At 39.9% G+C, this 15,928-nt stretch overlaps 1 protein-coding gene across 17 annotated transcripts in view; it reads left to right on the top strand.

Moving 5' to 3' along the window:
- Positions 1–15,928, top strand: part of bru3 (CUGBP Elav-like family member bruno 3) — a 248,771-nt gene that overhangs the window by 195,429 nt on the left and 37,414 nt on the right. For all 17 annotated transcript variants that reach the window (XM_089084572.1, XM_025218744.2, XM_089084571.1 and 14 more), the window contains one exon: positions 7,680–7,759. In XM_089084572.1, coding sequence (XP_088940698.1) covers positions 7,680–7,759 — 80 coding nt within the window. The remainder of the gene's footprint in view (positions 1–7,679; positions 7,760–15,928) is intronic.

The raw sequence follows: 15,928 nt of genomic DNA, 5'->3' as shown, positions 1-15,928 counted from the left end.
CGAATATTATTGCGCGTGACGTGTAAATTTAATTTATGCATCGCTCGTATGGATTGTGTTATTATCTCTAGTGTCTCTGGTTGATTTCTATGTCAATCTTGGAATTTAAATCTCAAAAGTGCAATAATTTTATTAACGAATATTCAAAAATTAACGTTGGAAAAATAAAATGATGATCCCGATTATGAATTATTTGATAAGATGATTTAAAATGATTTTTACTTATTTATGTGATTTCTCAATCAAATATTTAAAACAGTTATTAATGTAAATGTAAAATCATAAATCATATCATAAATTACAAAAAAAATTATCATCAATAAATTCATTGCAAATTTCGGAAGAATATTTAAAAATTTTGATTTATGCATTATCTTAATTATAAATTTATATTTTATCTTCAATTCTAGCGAGGTTCGAGGCTGACCGAATATGAATTGTCTCCATCTTTTAAATATTATGAAGGAAAAGGGAAATACGCAGAATTTGTCGATTGACACATAACGAATAAAGACGCTATGTGTCTCCGCGATAGACTCGCCAAAGATTTGAAAATAATGAGGAAGGCTCGCTTACCATTTTGGCGTTTCACTTCGCCAGTCATCTTTCGAGAGAAAAAAAGCTAACTGAAAAATAACAAGCGAGATTCGTGCGGCGCTGTATGTGTAAAATTTTAATTAATCTTTACAATAAAATAAAATATACGAATTATATACACTAGAAAATTAAAACGCGGAATATGCGACATATTTCAAAACATTGAATACCAAATAAGTATGAAGCATGAATAAGTATGAAGAATTATTAGATAATGTATTCTTATTTAATTTAATAAATTAATTAAATGTAATTTAATAAATTAGCGAATACCTGTACAACAGATTACTTTAGTAACTTTAGTTAGGATTTCCCATCTTATTACAATAATGATCTTTGAAGAATGAAAGAGAGGGCGCGTATGAAGGATAATAAAAAAAAGTATGGATAATCTAAATCATGCGTACCTTAAATTTGGCAGTTGGGGTATTCACATTTTCCCAAATTACCGTTGAGAGAGACGGCTAATTTTATGCGCGGCTCGGCTGACTGAGTCGCGACATTTCTCGAATGTAGGACGAGGGACTTTCCGGTCGAAAATTTATCTCCCTGTAATAACACCGTGGCACTGGCGCTTTCCGGGTGTGTCACGCCCAGTAACGGCTCGTGTACGTGCCCGTGTCTCTTTGTCTTCCGCCTTCTTTCTCTGCGCGCCCTCCGTGCATCCCTCCGGGAACGCGGTCGTGTCCGCATTATAATGGCATTACGTGTCCTCACATTACACTTGCTGTCCCAGCTCGTAATACACATTTCTCCCCACGTTCCACTCTATCCCCATGCCGAGTCTTATTTTTTTCTCCTCGGATACGTCCGTCCCGGATATATCCTACATCGTGATTCGGAGCTTGTGCAGTATTTACAGAACCCCGGGCGAGAGGGTGTCGTGCGAACACCATCGAAAAATTGAGTTAGAGATGGCACGACCGAATAAAATGTCAGCTACCACGATAGCGTCTGTCCAACGAAATTCCATAAAATTATAATATTGTAATATAGATATATATAGTCTGGCTTTAGTCTGGTATGTTACAAGTCCGTTATAAATAGAATAATAGATCGTTGAAAGCAAAAACAACTCTTCTTGAATTCATATAAATGCAAAAATAAAAAAAAAATAATTAAGCTCCAAAAGTAAGATTTTCTATCGTACATCTATTCTCAAAATAAAAAAAAAGTTTTTGAAAATTGTTGATTAAACTTCCCGCAATTAGTCATTAAATATTTCTATTTAAGTGGATAATAATTAAAAATAAATCGATTATTTTATTAATCTTATGAAAGAAAATTAAAAAAAATTTTTTATTATCTTCTAATCTTTTATTATACATGGAATCCGAAAAAAAACTGTTTTTATATTGCTGAATTTTTATACTGTCTCTCTACCTGTTTGTCTATTATGTACTATCTACATGTCTGTTATATTAAAAATTTGTTGCTTCCTGTTATGATGGTCCTTTTGGTTCGTTTCGTCCTCGTGCAACCTCGGCATTCCATCTCACGAATATAAAAAGGGCCAACATGAGTGTTTAGTAACTTTGTCAGCGTTTTTAACGCTCGTCCCTTTTTCGTTTCGACTTCTGTACGGTACGCTCGTTTCACTTCTTGTACGTAGGACCAATAGACATCGCCGACCAAATATTTTATGAAATCTGCAGCCGTAGCAATCATGCCGTAGAATTCGGCCTCCTTTCTCCTTTTGGAATTTAGTAACTTCAGTTAATAAAATAAATTCGCCTATTTTTGCTGTTGACAGATCGTACGATCTATTTATCGATACAACTCTATTCTCCTTATATGAAAAACTTTCGGCATAATAGTGACACAACAGTTTTGCGAGACTATAGACTATAGGAGATAATAAAACAAATAAATAGGATAATATCAGTTTCTAATTTTGAACGGACAGATGAGATGCCGTTGACAGCGCTTACATATAGGCATAATTTCTGTATATCAATATTGACGCGGGATATCAGACTAATATTAAAGCGGGCAGTTATTTGGCGCTCGTCTAAAAAGATATAAATTTCATTGAGTGTCGTGCGAAATGCAAATAGAATGGATCGAATGTGTCACGAAGTAACGTACGTGAGAGCTTCACGCTACGAGCTCGCGCTCGATATCAAATCCCACCTGAGCTATTCCGAGTGGTCACACCCTAACCAGGCATTTCGCAAAGTCGATAATAATTTTTTTTTAGCGAGTCTCTTCTTTCAGTACTCCGCGCCATTAGCGAGATAGTCGGAACTCCACCCATTCGCCGCGTGTGTCTCTCTCTCTCTCTCTCTCTCTCTCTCTCTCTCTCTCTCTCTCTCTCTCTCTCTCTCTCTCTCTTCAGCAGGACTATACATTTTCACATCCCGTGACACGGATCTAATCGGTTTGGCCGGATATCTCTCTTCCGCGTGTTCCCTTTGTATTTGCGCGATAAAAGTTATTCCGTTTTTAATCATAAATGAGAGTACATACGTACGACTTCTGAGACTATTGTACTCCCTGAATTTCCAGAAGAAATTAACTTGAGAGTGAACTGAAAATTCACATTCGCATTACCAGACATTATCATATGCAAACTCGATTGTGTATCGATGCATATTTGACATGATTATTATAAATAATTGTTACATCAATTATTAACGATCTACATTCGCGCTTGATTTGTTTGCGCGTATTAATCGTATAACTTCCGGTGTTATACAGAATATCATATCAATGTTAATTGGTAAATGATTATATTAGTCGACGTGAAAGCTGATGTGATTGTTGGCTTGTATATTACGTTAAAATACCTAAAATATTTGTTAAGTACTTAAACATTATCGTATTGGACTGTTGTGTGTACGTTCGATAGCAAGCAGCCCGGCAATTCCCATGTGCGTTATTCATTCTGAATAGTTGCGAAAAAGAATAAAACAGATGTTCGTTAGCGGCTTTTACAACCATGTCGTAAACGTTGACACGCGATGCGCGTATACCGATGGGTCTATATTCAAATCGCTCCCTTTCATCAGCCACAGTAACAGATGTTCGTTGCCCATCGATCACGCGACGATTCTATTTTCGTACTGACACTTCTTTCGGAATGTCGACTATGCGCGGATGTTCGGATAAAAGATCTATCGATCTCGGCGGTGTATGGCGCCTTCGCGTAACGTAGCGAAATAATTACTCTCTAATGAGGCCCCTCTAACACCGAGGCGAACTCAAAGCCGAGAGGAGCGCGCGGCATTTTTTCGAACTTAGTTCGCGGCTTGATTTAATTATCAACTGTTGATTAATGAAGCGTGCAACTTCCGCCAAGTTTTACTCGCGGAAACGAGTATAAGAAGATCGATCGCTAAACGCGCTATACACCTCGCCTTGACTCGCTATCGAGCGGCAGCTCGTCAAACGAGTTAACACACCCGTACCCGTACGAACCGTTTATAGTAGTAAAAGCTAATGGCGCGACACAGTTACAATGTTAAAGAATAATTGAATAAGCGATTACAAAGAATGGAGGGGAATGAATAGAAGTTTATCTCCTCTCCGTTCGCTCGACATTGTCGACGACGAGCGTAATAAATATTTTATTGCTGCCAAGAGCGGCCTGAATTATAGAGCGGACGACGTTTGTACGTCGAAAACGGGAAAGTAGAATGTTTTGTCAGCAAAGGGGTTTCTAGTTCGCGTGTCGATCGCTCTTTGCGCCGTTCCATCATTGAGACCGAATACTTTGGGAACTTCGTAACGTTTCATAGCTGGAATTACATCGCGGCCTTAATAAGATCGAATTACTTTAAGCGCGAACAAACTCGCGACGACATTCGAGCGGCGTATCTCGAAGATACGAGAACACGCGAGTAGGTAGTAGTCGTGGCATCGTCCCTAGTAGTCGTAGTAGTCACTCGGCGATGACGATGACTGCGGGATAAACTTAGGCATGTTTGCTGAGCAATCAAATATATGAGTGGAAAGTCTCGTGGGCGCTATCGATCGGCTCGAAGACCCCGCGATGGTGGAGCACAAGGGGCACGAGGGGCGACTTGAATTGGACGAAGAAGGATTCAGGGTGAAATGAGTGCGGGGGAGAAGCCCACGAAACTCGATTCGCTCACCACAAACGAAGGGCCACCGATTTGACCAGCGGCGGCCTATCCATCGTTTGTTGCTGCTGAAACATTATTTCTATTGCGGAGGCAAAAGGAGGACATTAAATATAGAACTTCCAACTGACGGGAAAAAATCGTCAGAATAGATATTGTACATTATGTTGTTACGTAAACGCTGAGATATAAGAATCTAGATCTTTCCTCGATATCGATATCTTTTTTACGATCTAAATAGCCGACAGATTATCTATAGCAATTGTATTTTGTGTCGAAATACAAAATTTGTCTACATCAATACAATGTGTAGTACTTGACATTTTCGAGCTAATCCATTTCACATCTTTTCCATTTCATTCAATAACGATGTCATACGTATAGAAACTACATATAGAAATGTATTTTTTACATTTCTCAAAAAAAAATAAACTTTAAATATTCTTTACAAATTATGTATTGTATAAAACTGTATATTTTTGACGTATATATACAAAATAGTTAAAAAACAGAATTATCTCCGTGACATATTGATTCGTATACGCGATAGCTGAATATATGTGAAATTTCGTGAAATTCGAGTTTTTTATTTCGCGCGAGCTTGCGTTCTGCCGATGCGAAAAACGCCAAAGAAAAATCTCAAGTGCGCATCGTTTTCGAGAGATCCGTGGAAAGGGAAGCACGAAAAACGAACGCTCTGGAAGCTCGGGCAAATTCTTACATCCGCCGTATACGAGACTCCCGAGGATCTACAGGATCCGACAAGGGAGGTCTCGTTTATATGTTTACTCGATATCGGTCCTTCAAAAATTTCGACCATTTTTGCGCCGAGAAATTTCTTGGGGAAATGCGCGACGATCGCAAATAATTGTCCGCTTGAATCCTATAAATTAATGCGATAAAAGGGAAATGGTATTATCGAGTTTACCGATCGAATTAATTTATTACATTTGTCTGTATACGATTATGTGAATTGCGATTATATGTTCGCGTGCGTGCATTAACAGTGGTCTTTCGATCCTGGTTAAATATTCGAGTTTTCGAGATTCAAAGGCCTGATTAATGTAGCGGCATGAGGTTGACATGGCGACATTATCATCGCTACAATGGACGCCAGGTGTTCTAGACAGGAAGGGCCAGAGAGGCAAGGAGTATAATGCCGTCAAGCAACGCCACTTAATGAGCTGGCGGGAACAAAGCAGGAAGAACCGCTTTGTCATTTTTTTTTTGTACTCCAATTACTTAGCGTTTTAGAACAGTTGTACGTGATTATCTTTCCTTTACGTCGCTTTATCTAATATACCTCGCGCGACACGTACGGTCGCTCTCTTCCACGAAAATTGATTTGCCTAAATTGAATAATATACGCTATGTAATTTTCCCTTTATATCAAGCGTGACGTATATTTGCGATATTCCTGTGTAATACATCATAAAGTTTTGAAATGTGATATATCGATCGGAAGTCTAAAATTGTCCGCTTATTCCGACTTTCTTGTGTCATATCGTTCGAGCAAGCACGAGGGACGGGAGTTCGAAACTGGATGTCGAAGACGAGGGCTGCTGAGATCAGAGGAAGGTCCAGGGCTTAGGAAAGGGACGTTATCTTGTCGTACTTCAGCAAGTACAGGGATGGGCGTCCTCTTTTCGCCCTAATTCCCTTCAATCCCTGATCCGTCCCATCTCCCAGAAGCATATCGCAATCGAGTTTCGTTTATTTTTCAAGAGGCCATCCGTTCGACAGAAATTGGAGTATCAGTATTGGACGATATTCGATCCTCGAAAAGATTAATCTCATTTTTAAAAGCGTTACCGCGTTACGCAATTCTCGCGCAGTTAGTACTCGCGATGCGTTTCAGTCGGCTCAGACTTTAACGTTGTTACGTTAAATTTAATTACCGCTTTCATCGGTTGGTATTTCATCGAGGCGAAAAACTCGAGGCGTCGACCGAATCAAATTTGCTACCCATAAAACTCAGCGTTCCCCGAAAAAAAAAAAAAAAAAAAAAAAAAAAGTAAAGGGAAAAAGACCGATACGATATTGCTCGCTATCGGCATAAAATATCGTTTGGATATTGCCATATGACGCGACCTCAATGCACAGGCGAGAAACTCCTTCAAATCTTCTTGCCGCGATGTGATAACATCGAAAGATTTATTTTCAAACAAGTCCATTTCAACAGATCCAGTGGATTATCCCGTTTATACGCACGTAGACGCGAAGGATGATGACAATTGTTCGGGTAGCATTCCCCTCGCGACGTTACAAATAGTTATTGCACGAAACCGCGATCATCGTCGTCTCGGATTACGAGACGCGTTGTCCGCGCGCGGTAAACATCTTTTATTAAAGTGCACGTTGCGCTCCGCTGGCGCATCAATTTTTCAAAGAGCTCCCCGGCTCTTTGTCTTCACCGCGTCTCCATCTAACTACCGGCGATGAGCGCACGTGGCAGGCGGCAGGAGAGCGATTAATCGTTCCATCATCTCGCCGCGGACGGCCTCGCTCTGCGACAATGGCGGAAACGGAACCTCCCCTTCGTCGCGGATCACTCGCAAAGAAGGAGGATAAAACGGATAAAACTATTTTTGCCTCCTTCCGGGTTCCGAGTACGCCGCGGAATTTTCGTGGCGGAAAAAGGGAGAGCGAGCGCCGCTATTCGCGACGCTTCTTTCAGCAAATGAATAGCGAACGTCACGAGTTCTATTTAACCCTTCGTTTCGCTACAGCGTTTTTTATCTCGACGAAAAATCACATGGTTTTAGACAGACACGCGTTTGTGCAGTAGTAGAGTATGTACTTTTTTACAACATTTGTAACATTTATTTTATGGAAAAAAATAAATATGCGGAATAATCTCGTGACATATAATACACTTTTAAATTTTTTTTTACGAGAATAAAGAAAGGGTAATTTTTATAATGTTTAAAGTTGTAATATGTAAGTGTGATTTTTTTTTTGTGTTGAATTAACGACGCTCTTTTTTTTTCATTTCAGGCTGTGCCTTCGTGAAACTTTCGTCGCATCAAGAAGCACTGGCAGCAATAAATTCTCTACACGGCAGCCAAACTATGCCGGTGAGTATCTGTCGTGTAAAATTACAACAACGAGCATTGGTTGACCCTTTCGCTCTTCGACCGACGCGTGCGTTTATTTTTTTATCTTTCGATCCGCCTCTTCAGCCGATGACCGCCAGTCATCGTGTTCACGGACGCCGGGGGATATTTACGCTCGGAAAATGTCACGTACGCGATATTAACAGAAAAGAGGGTAAATATTCATAGAGAAGCGCTACACTGGACGAAAGGGGGCTGATATGAATATCGAAGATAGGGATGCGCGCCATGGCCGGGCACTAGATGACCGTCTTCCGTTAACAGAGGCAGAGGGATAAAAGGGGCTCGAAGGGGGTAACTGGAAGCTGGTGGTTGGAGATCGGACTGGGTAGCCGTAGCAATGGCTGTCGTGCCTGCAAACACCCCAGTAATGACTGGCCAAACAGAAATCTGCATAACACTTGGAGAAGCGCCGCCGCCTCCTTCTCTCCGCAGCCCTCCGGAGAGAAGAGCGCCCCTCGGTCTCCGTCAAACCGCCGAACTTTCTCGGCTTAGGGTCGGACCAGGAATTCCCAGTTGTAATTGAATTGTCAGTGAGTTCCGTCCGGGATTCCACCTGCTGATTGGCGAAACTTTGGAAAGCCGCTTGCCGGACCTCCGATCGTCCTTGTCGGCGTTATTGCCTATCGACCGCCGCTCGCACTGACATGCATTGACACGCCTAAGGGAATTTGTATCTTAGACGATTATCAAACGATGTACAAGATCGATGTACAAGATGTTAAGATCAAAGCGAAAATTTATATTGAAAGTCGCTTTTACATCGTTCGCAATCATATAATATTTTAAATTAATAATTTTTTCAAATAAAACTTCTATTTGAAAAAGAGAGATGATTCGAATATCAAAAAGCTAGCATTAATTAATTGTTTGATATTAAAAAAATTTGAACAAATAAAAGAGAATATATTATTGATAAGAGATTTATCGATTCTGAAAAAAATCTATGTATTTAGTACTATCTACTTTTCTACGAATATCCCTGAGAGTCTGACACAAGGACGAAATACGAGACCATATCATCTTATCACTTTTTATGTTATCTCAGAGCTACTACAAAACAGTAAGAGGATTTATCATATTTCATATGCTTTCATGCAACAGAAAGCTCGCGTCGCTTTTGATATTTGACAGGGAATTCGCGGTTCGCGTCGTGCATTAAACGCGTGTACGTGCGTGGGGTGAAATCGCGTGGGTGGTAGTGCGGACTGGTGAATATTACTCGTTATAACCCCCTAATCTAATAGCCGAATACAGGGTAGAAGACGGAGCAGGAGTCGACTTCAGGACCGCGACTATTTGCCCACGAAAGAGGCGTGCGCGCGCGCGCGCACGAGCGGGCTGTAATATGCAGATTGCTTAATTATCGCGACGAATTATGCAAATCTCGACGTCGATGTTACGAGATTTCGCAGCACAGTCGTGACCGAAGGGACGGGAAGTGAGAGGACGAAAGCGACGGCGAGTGTTGGGGTTAACGCTTTCGCCGAAACGCCGACCTTCGACCCTGAACTATTCGACCCAGAAGAGATACGAAAGGCACGTGGTTGCGTTCTACGCGGGCGGCTTAATTATTACGGCGAATTATGCAGATCTCGAAACGAAATTAAATTCTGCGCGACGCGGACGAAGAAGCGGGGGGGGAAATGGAAGCCTTCATCAAATAACGCTGAATCATGTGAGTGTGATGTGAGATTTGATGTGAAATTAAAAACTGCATTTTTCTCCTTCGTCGATGCCGTCGAATAGGAAGCGCATTTCAATTTAATCAGCTTGATACTTACATCCGATGATATTTACAAGATATATATACTTTTATTTCGCCATTAAAGATGACGTGAGGCGATAACAAACGCACGACGATAAAAAAGTTCCTGCGTTCTTTTCGAGTCGATTGACAAATCTTTCGCGGAAAACAATCGCCGTCGCGAAGTTATGGAGCCCGAAGAGTAATTCAACTTAACTATGTTCGTTCCAGTTTCCTCTGACCTGGCGCGAGATCAACCCCTTCCAATTTTCCCCTCTCCTATCAAATCCGCCGATCTATATAGGCACGTATGTGCGCGCAGAAAAATGTCGGGTGTATGTACGATCGCACACGTATGTCATCTCGCGTGTGTGCCCTCTGCTTTCAGCCACTCGAACACGTCGACACTCTCGGTCACGAAACTGCATTACGAACGCAACATCTCGGCTCATACCTACGAAATGAGATATTGATTTGCAATCTGATACTGTAATACGCGACGACGCGCTGTCGGCCTGCAGACGACGTACCGGCTCGTAGCGGAAGCGTGAAATTGTAACACCTTATGAAACCCACATGACGTAGATATTGACGCAACATTGACAATTTCTTTTACATAAATGCGTTAAAACTAATTCGTTTTCCAATTTTTTTTTTTTTTTTGTACATAAATCGCCCAAGACACAATGACAAACAGCTTTTAAGCTCGATAAATAAAACGTTGATATAAATTAGAGAATTTACAAATATTCAGCAAGATTTTGCAGCATTATCCTCTTATATCATTTCGAAAATATATTTCTACATTTTTATTACGCATATTTTGTAATGTATGTTTATTGCCAGAACGATATTGTATTAGCATTATAAACATAATTTACGATTGATATATTATTGTTATATAAATCTACGATTTAAAAATGTGGTAGATTGCACGCTTCCCATTAAAAACGCGATATTTTTAATAGATGTGCTGTACGTAGCCGCGAGATTAATATTACAGCACTTTCGCTGACAAAAACATTACCATAAAACTTCTCTACTAACAGCACACGTGCATATATATTTTATTTCGTTTTCATGAGCGGGATAATGCGATTTATGCCTCTCGGATCGACGCATTTACGCGTCACGCGGTAGGTAATATTTTTTCAAGCACTCAATATTTCAGCCGATTTTACAATTCGTCGTGCGGGAATATTACACACGAGGAGTTTTTAATTTCTAACAATGCTGACAATGAGACGTTTATATATGTCGACCGCGGATACAAACATTTTTTCCCCGATTTCACGGCCCGTGTAATGTAGTTTACGTTTCTCGCGGCGACGTTCTCGTATCTTTTTTGGCGAGCAATATTTCTCCAGCAGCTCGATGCATTCGCGGATTTCGCCGTTCTGTCCCTGTGGCTTTAAATTTATTTATTTACTTTTTTAAAAAATAAGCGTTTTAACAGAAAAATAACTTCACCGCCTGCAGAAACGCGTAAATCTATTTCGCGGGATCGAGTTTGTCGGGATAACTCTTGATAAAATATTATAGAAATATTGTAAAAATTTCCATCGAACTAATTACATTACAAACGACTTTGTCAACATGTGAAATATCGAAGTAACGCGGCTTTTACTCTCTCACGTAAAAGATTGGAGCTTTCTATTCGCAGATAGTAATCTACCACGTCCTGAATACACACGCAATCCTGTATCACTTGCGTAGGAGTATTACACCTCGAGTTCCGAACTTTTTGTGTGCTTTTTTGTTTGATCGCATCGATCCACAGGCTGTTTACACGTCTCGAATCAGAGGCGCGTTCGTGCATCACGCAACGGGCAATATTTCTCCGGGGGCTCTCAATATTTTCGCGCACATTGCGAGTTTCCGACGCTCGTTCTTTCTCCTTTTCTCTTGTGCCTTATATGTATGGACGTGTATGTGTGTGTGTGTGTGTGTGTGAGGGGAGGGGGGTGTGCGCGCGTGCGTGTACAACGTATACGTGTGCGCGTGTGTCAACGTGGCGGTATGCGACCGGGCCTCACGTAGTTATGCCTTTCGAAGCGTGTGACATTTCTTGTCACGCCTCGCGAACCCTCCAACGCCACGCTTCTCGCGCACCGAGAGATCTTCCCCTCGCATACATATATCTCTCCTGGAAATGCCTTGTAATAAAAGACAAAAACCGCGTGAAGTGTTTCGTCGCGCCGCGCCAGAACGACGTCCCTTTGGTCCTATTTGCGTAACTTTGGCATACCGCCGATTGTTGCCATCTTCTCGCGGTAAAGTGAAAAATGCGCGACGATCTACCTCACCGTGATGAAAAGTTTGAAACAATTTGAAGCATCACAAGTGTGATATTTCAATGAACAATAAACTTGACGAAAAAAAGAAATTTTTGTGACAACTTCTAGATCTGACAGATTGAGATGTACTAATTAACATGTTAAGTACAACAAAACGAAATATCTCGAAGTGTGCAATCTTTAAACTTCGCGAAATTAATCGGAATCCGTGGGACATTCCACGTGTTAAATTGGATTCCAAATAGACAAGGATTCACCATATAGAGTAGTTTCGCCGGAAGTGATAAGATACAATGGCCAATTGAAGTTGTTTCAAACTTCAGCGAGTACAGAATTGAATGCCTACTAGCGATTCGCAAAAGATATGCGCGTTTCTCGATAAAGATGAAAATTAAACGGGATGGAATTCGATACCTCCCGAAGCTTTCGAGTGGACGATTGACGCGAGTTATTAGGCACGCGAACTGTAAAACTTTAAAACTTCGTTAAGTCGAGAAATCTGCAGATCTGGACGTAACGCGGACGTAACGCTCCTCCATCTCCGGTCGGATGTTGCCTTTCTCATCCGGAGGGCAGCACGCGCACGGAAAGTGGATGGAAGGAAATTGTCTCTGCATTAACGAAGGCTCGGAAACTGCTCCCAACATTTAATTAAAGACATTCCCTGAGTAATTCCCTCGGCGGCCTCGTAATTGCATTGCTTTTATCTCCAGTACAACTGTTACTTATTTGGCGAGTCGCCTTTCATGTGTATCGAGAATGAAACAGTCAGAATGACTGTTGAGCCCGAATCTGAGAGAGAAAGAGAGAGAGAGAGAAAGAGGGGGGGGGGAGGTGAAGAGAGAGGGGGAGAAAAAGAATGGACGACCGTAGAAAAGAAGCGCGATCGACCGTAAGAGTCTGGGAGCCCATCAGCAAGATTCCGTCCTTAGTGTGGGATTCGGAGCGATTATTCGTACGATAAGGCTCTTGTCGTGATTCCTCATTGTGCGCCGACTCTCTCTCCGTTACAAGGTGGTGTCGTCGTCGTCGAATCGATACGAACATATCCCGCACGGAGAGCGCCGCGTTTGTGATAGAGACACCCTGTCAACAAAGCAACGCGATGTTAACGTTAATAATTGATTTCCGTGTACATTCGAGCGCGCCAATTTCAGCGGATTTCGATGACGACCGCCGTTTGTACTGTGTCTTCATTATGATAGTAATAGGATAAGCCTAGTTTGATAGGGGAATGTACGTACATGTCGATTATAAATGTTTGTTTTATTTTAATGTAATAAAAAAATTCTTTTCTTTTAGAATACGTGATACATTAAATATGCATTAAGCAAAGAAAAAGGAAAATAACAAAGATAAAAGCAGTAGAAATATAAGCAACAAGAATAAACAGAAAAAGAAAATTTAAGAAAGTTCAAAAGAACCACGATTACATAAACGTTAAACAACCATTTAAAAAATAAAAAAATTATTACTCAAAGTTTCAGTAATATAGTTGTGATTAATTATGAACGTAACATATATTCGTAAAGTATACAAATAAGCATAATATTATAATTATATAAATGGCATCGTTTCATTATGTTTTTAATGCACATTTTCTTCATTTATAGATTTCATAGATTTTAATATTTTTTTATTAATGATTTTTCTTTATATTATAATTTATCACAGATTTTTTCTCACTTTTCGTTATAAATATATGCAGAGTGTCATTTTAAATAATACATCTTACTTAATAATACATCATAAGATCTCTTGAACAATGTATTTTAAAGAATAATATTTGTTTTACATAAAAATTATAGCGTTTCAAGGGGGCCACATGATTACGATATTGATTAATTCACAAATAACGCTGCTATCGAGATTTTTTATAATCATTATGTTTTTAAATAGAATTATATATTTTTTATTACGCAATATGATTCCTCTAGTTATTTTGGATGAAAAAGTATTAAGATACAAATGTCAAAAAATCAATAGTTTACGAGATATTTTATATTTTATTCTGGCATATTTGGACATCTTGTATATACATATGATATGTTTTATGATAAGGATATGTATACTCAACATGAACATTTGCGGAGTGCAAAATGAAGAAGATTCGTCTTTGTCCCATGTCTCTACGTCCATTTTTGAAGAAGTTATAGCTCTTTAAAAATCCGCAGGTGCGCCGTATAAAAAACCGTGAAAAAACACCGCGTGCATTTTTTGCTTAGATGTTCACATCTTTTTGCCTCCCTAAAAAAGTGTAAAAACACGTGTAGTACAAGCTCTTTGAAATGTGATACGCCGCCGCCGAAATGTACTCTGTGAAAATGTACGTATGCGCCATCTATCGGATAGATCGAATGATTACGGTCGATATTGTCAATATCTTCACATAGAGAAATCGCAGCAAGGTGATTTTGGTCTCGTTGGAAAGTTGAAATTTCAATGCTTTTAATGAGTTCATGATTCATAACGTCAATTGATTAATTTACGAGATATTATTAATTAATGACAGTAAAAAAAATTGATTTTATCTCAAAATTTGCATTTTTACAAAATTTGTATAGATATCGTGAATTGATTTAATCATTTACATTTTTGTACAAAAGATTGCAACATTTGATCTTGAGTTCATTAAAAAGTCAAAATTCTAATGCTTTTAATAAGCAAAAGATTATTTATTGCGGATAAGTAGTTCATGAGATATCATGATTAATTACAAAAATAAAATCAATTTTGCTCAGAAAATCAATCTTCGTCATTTGAAAATATTTAAATTAATTTAAATAAATATTTAAATAAGAAAATATTTAAATTAATTTTATTATTATTTTGTCCCATATTTTTGTATTTTAAAAAGATTGAAAGAATATGTATGACTTTAATAATTCAAGAATTATTTTTATGATTTCAATAATTAATAAAAATGAAATAATAAATTAATTACAGTTCCTTAATTATTATAATACGAATCACACAAAGCTATTTGTTACTTGACTCGACTGAGTTTATAGAGTAGATCAAAGCGCTCGCATTGTATTCCGTATTCAAAGGATTAAATTGTCTCTCGCTTGTGCATTTCTCTTCCTTGCGGCTAAAACATCATCAATTTGATTATATCGAAAAATATCAGGTTTAAGATATTACAGTCTTGTATTTTATTAGTTATTTTCCACAAACTTTAGGTAAACTTAAAAGGTATCTTAAGAGCGATTTGTAATTTGTGATACATCGACAAATTGAATCGCTCGCCCCTGTTTCGATTCGACGGAGAATCACACGGATGAGGAGCAATCGGCGTTCTTGCGGTTCCAGTTGAATCTATTGAAATTACCGTCTAGCGGATTGGCAAGTGTGATGGTGCGGCTAACGTGAGAGCCTCCAATCAGTAGGTAATTGCTTCATTCCGTTGGCAAGGCCTGCCCAATATTGTGGCCCCTTGAGCTGAGCTCTTACGTCGAGACGTTTGCTGCACCACAACAACCCAAACAGATATACCCAACTTTTACCCTGAAGCTCTCGATCGATCCATAGTTGGTATCTTCGGTTAATGAGAGGAATCCTGAGAGACGACAACGAGATATAAAGAAGATATTAATCGGACACGCGTCTCCATGAGTACGACAAGCTCAAATTTGATCGGACAACGGAGACATCAAACGCGACGCACACGGTCCACGTACGTCGACTTACGAAATCATAATGAAAGGGGAAAACGCGCGATTTAATATCGACATTTTTAAAGGGACAGCCTTAATGGGGACGACACATAGGACAGACGTAACGAGCAAAGGGAAGCGGTGGCGGTGGCGGTGGCGGCGGCGACGGTGATGGCGGCGGCGGCGGCGGCGGCTTCAAACGTTCTCCGCATGATACCCTCGGCTCTCGGGAGGACGGCTTTTCCTTTCCGCGTGCAGTTCAGAACGTTGGATCGGAATTAATGAACCGTAATCCCCCAATAATGAGGCTTCGGCTTCGCTGGCTCCGATACGACCTCGTCGATGCTCCCCTCACAACCCCTGGCCGTGCTCCGCCTCGCCCTAGCCTCGTCTCCTCCATGCCACACACGTGCGCGTCGGCGTACATATG

This window comes from Pogonomyrmex barbatus, unplaced genomic scaffold (genome assembly GCF_055798465.1).
Source record: "Pogonomyrmex barbatus isolate J1 unplaced genomic scaffold, ASM5579846v1 scaffold9, whole genome shotgun sequence".
Classification (NCBI taxonomy): domain Eukaryota; kingdom Metazoa; phylum Arthropoda; class Insecta; order Hymenoptera; family Formicidae; genus Pogonomyrmex; species Pogonomyrmex barbatus.
The sequence above is the reverse complement of the archived record's forward strand: the minus strand, read 5'-3'. Positions and strand labels throughout refer to the sequence as shown.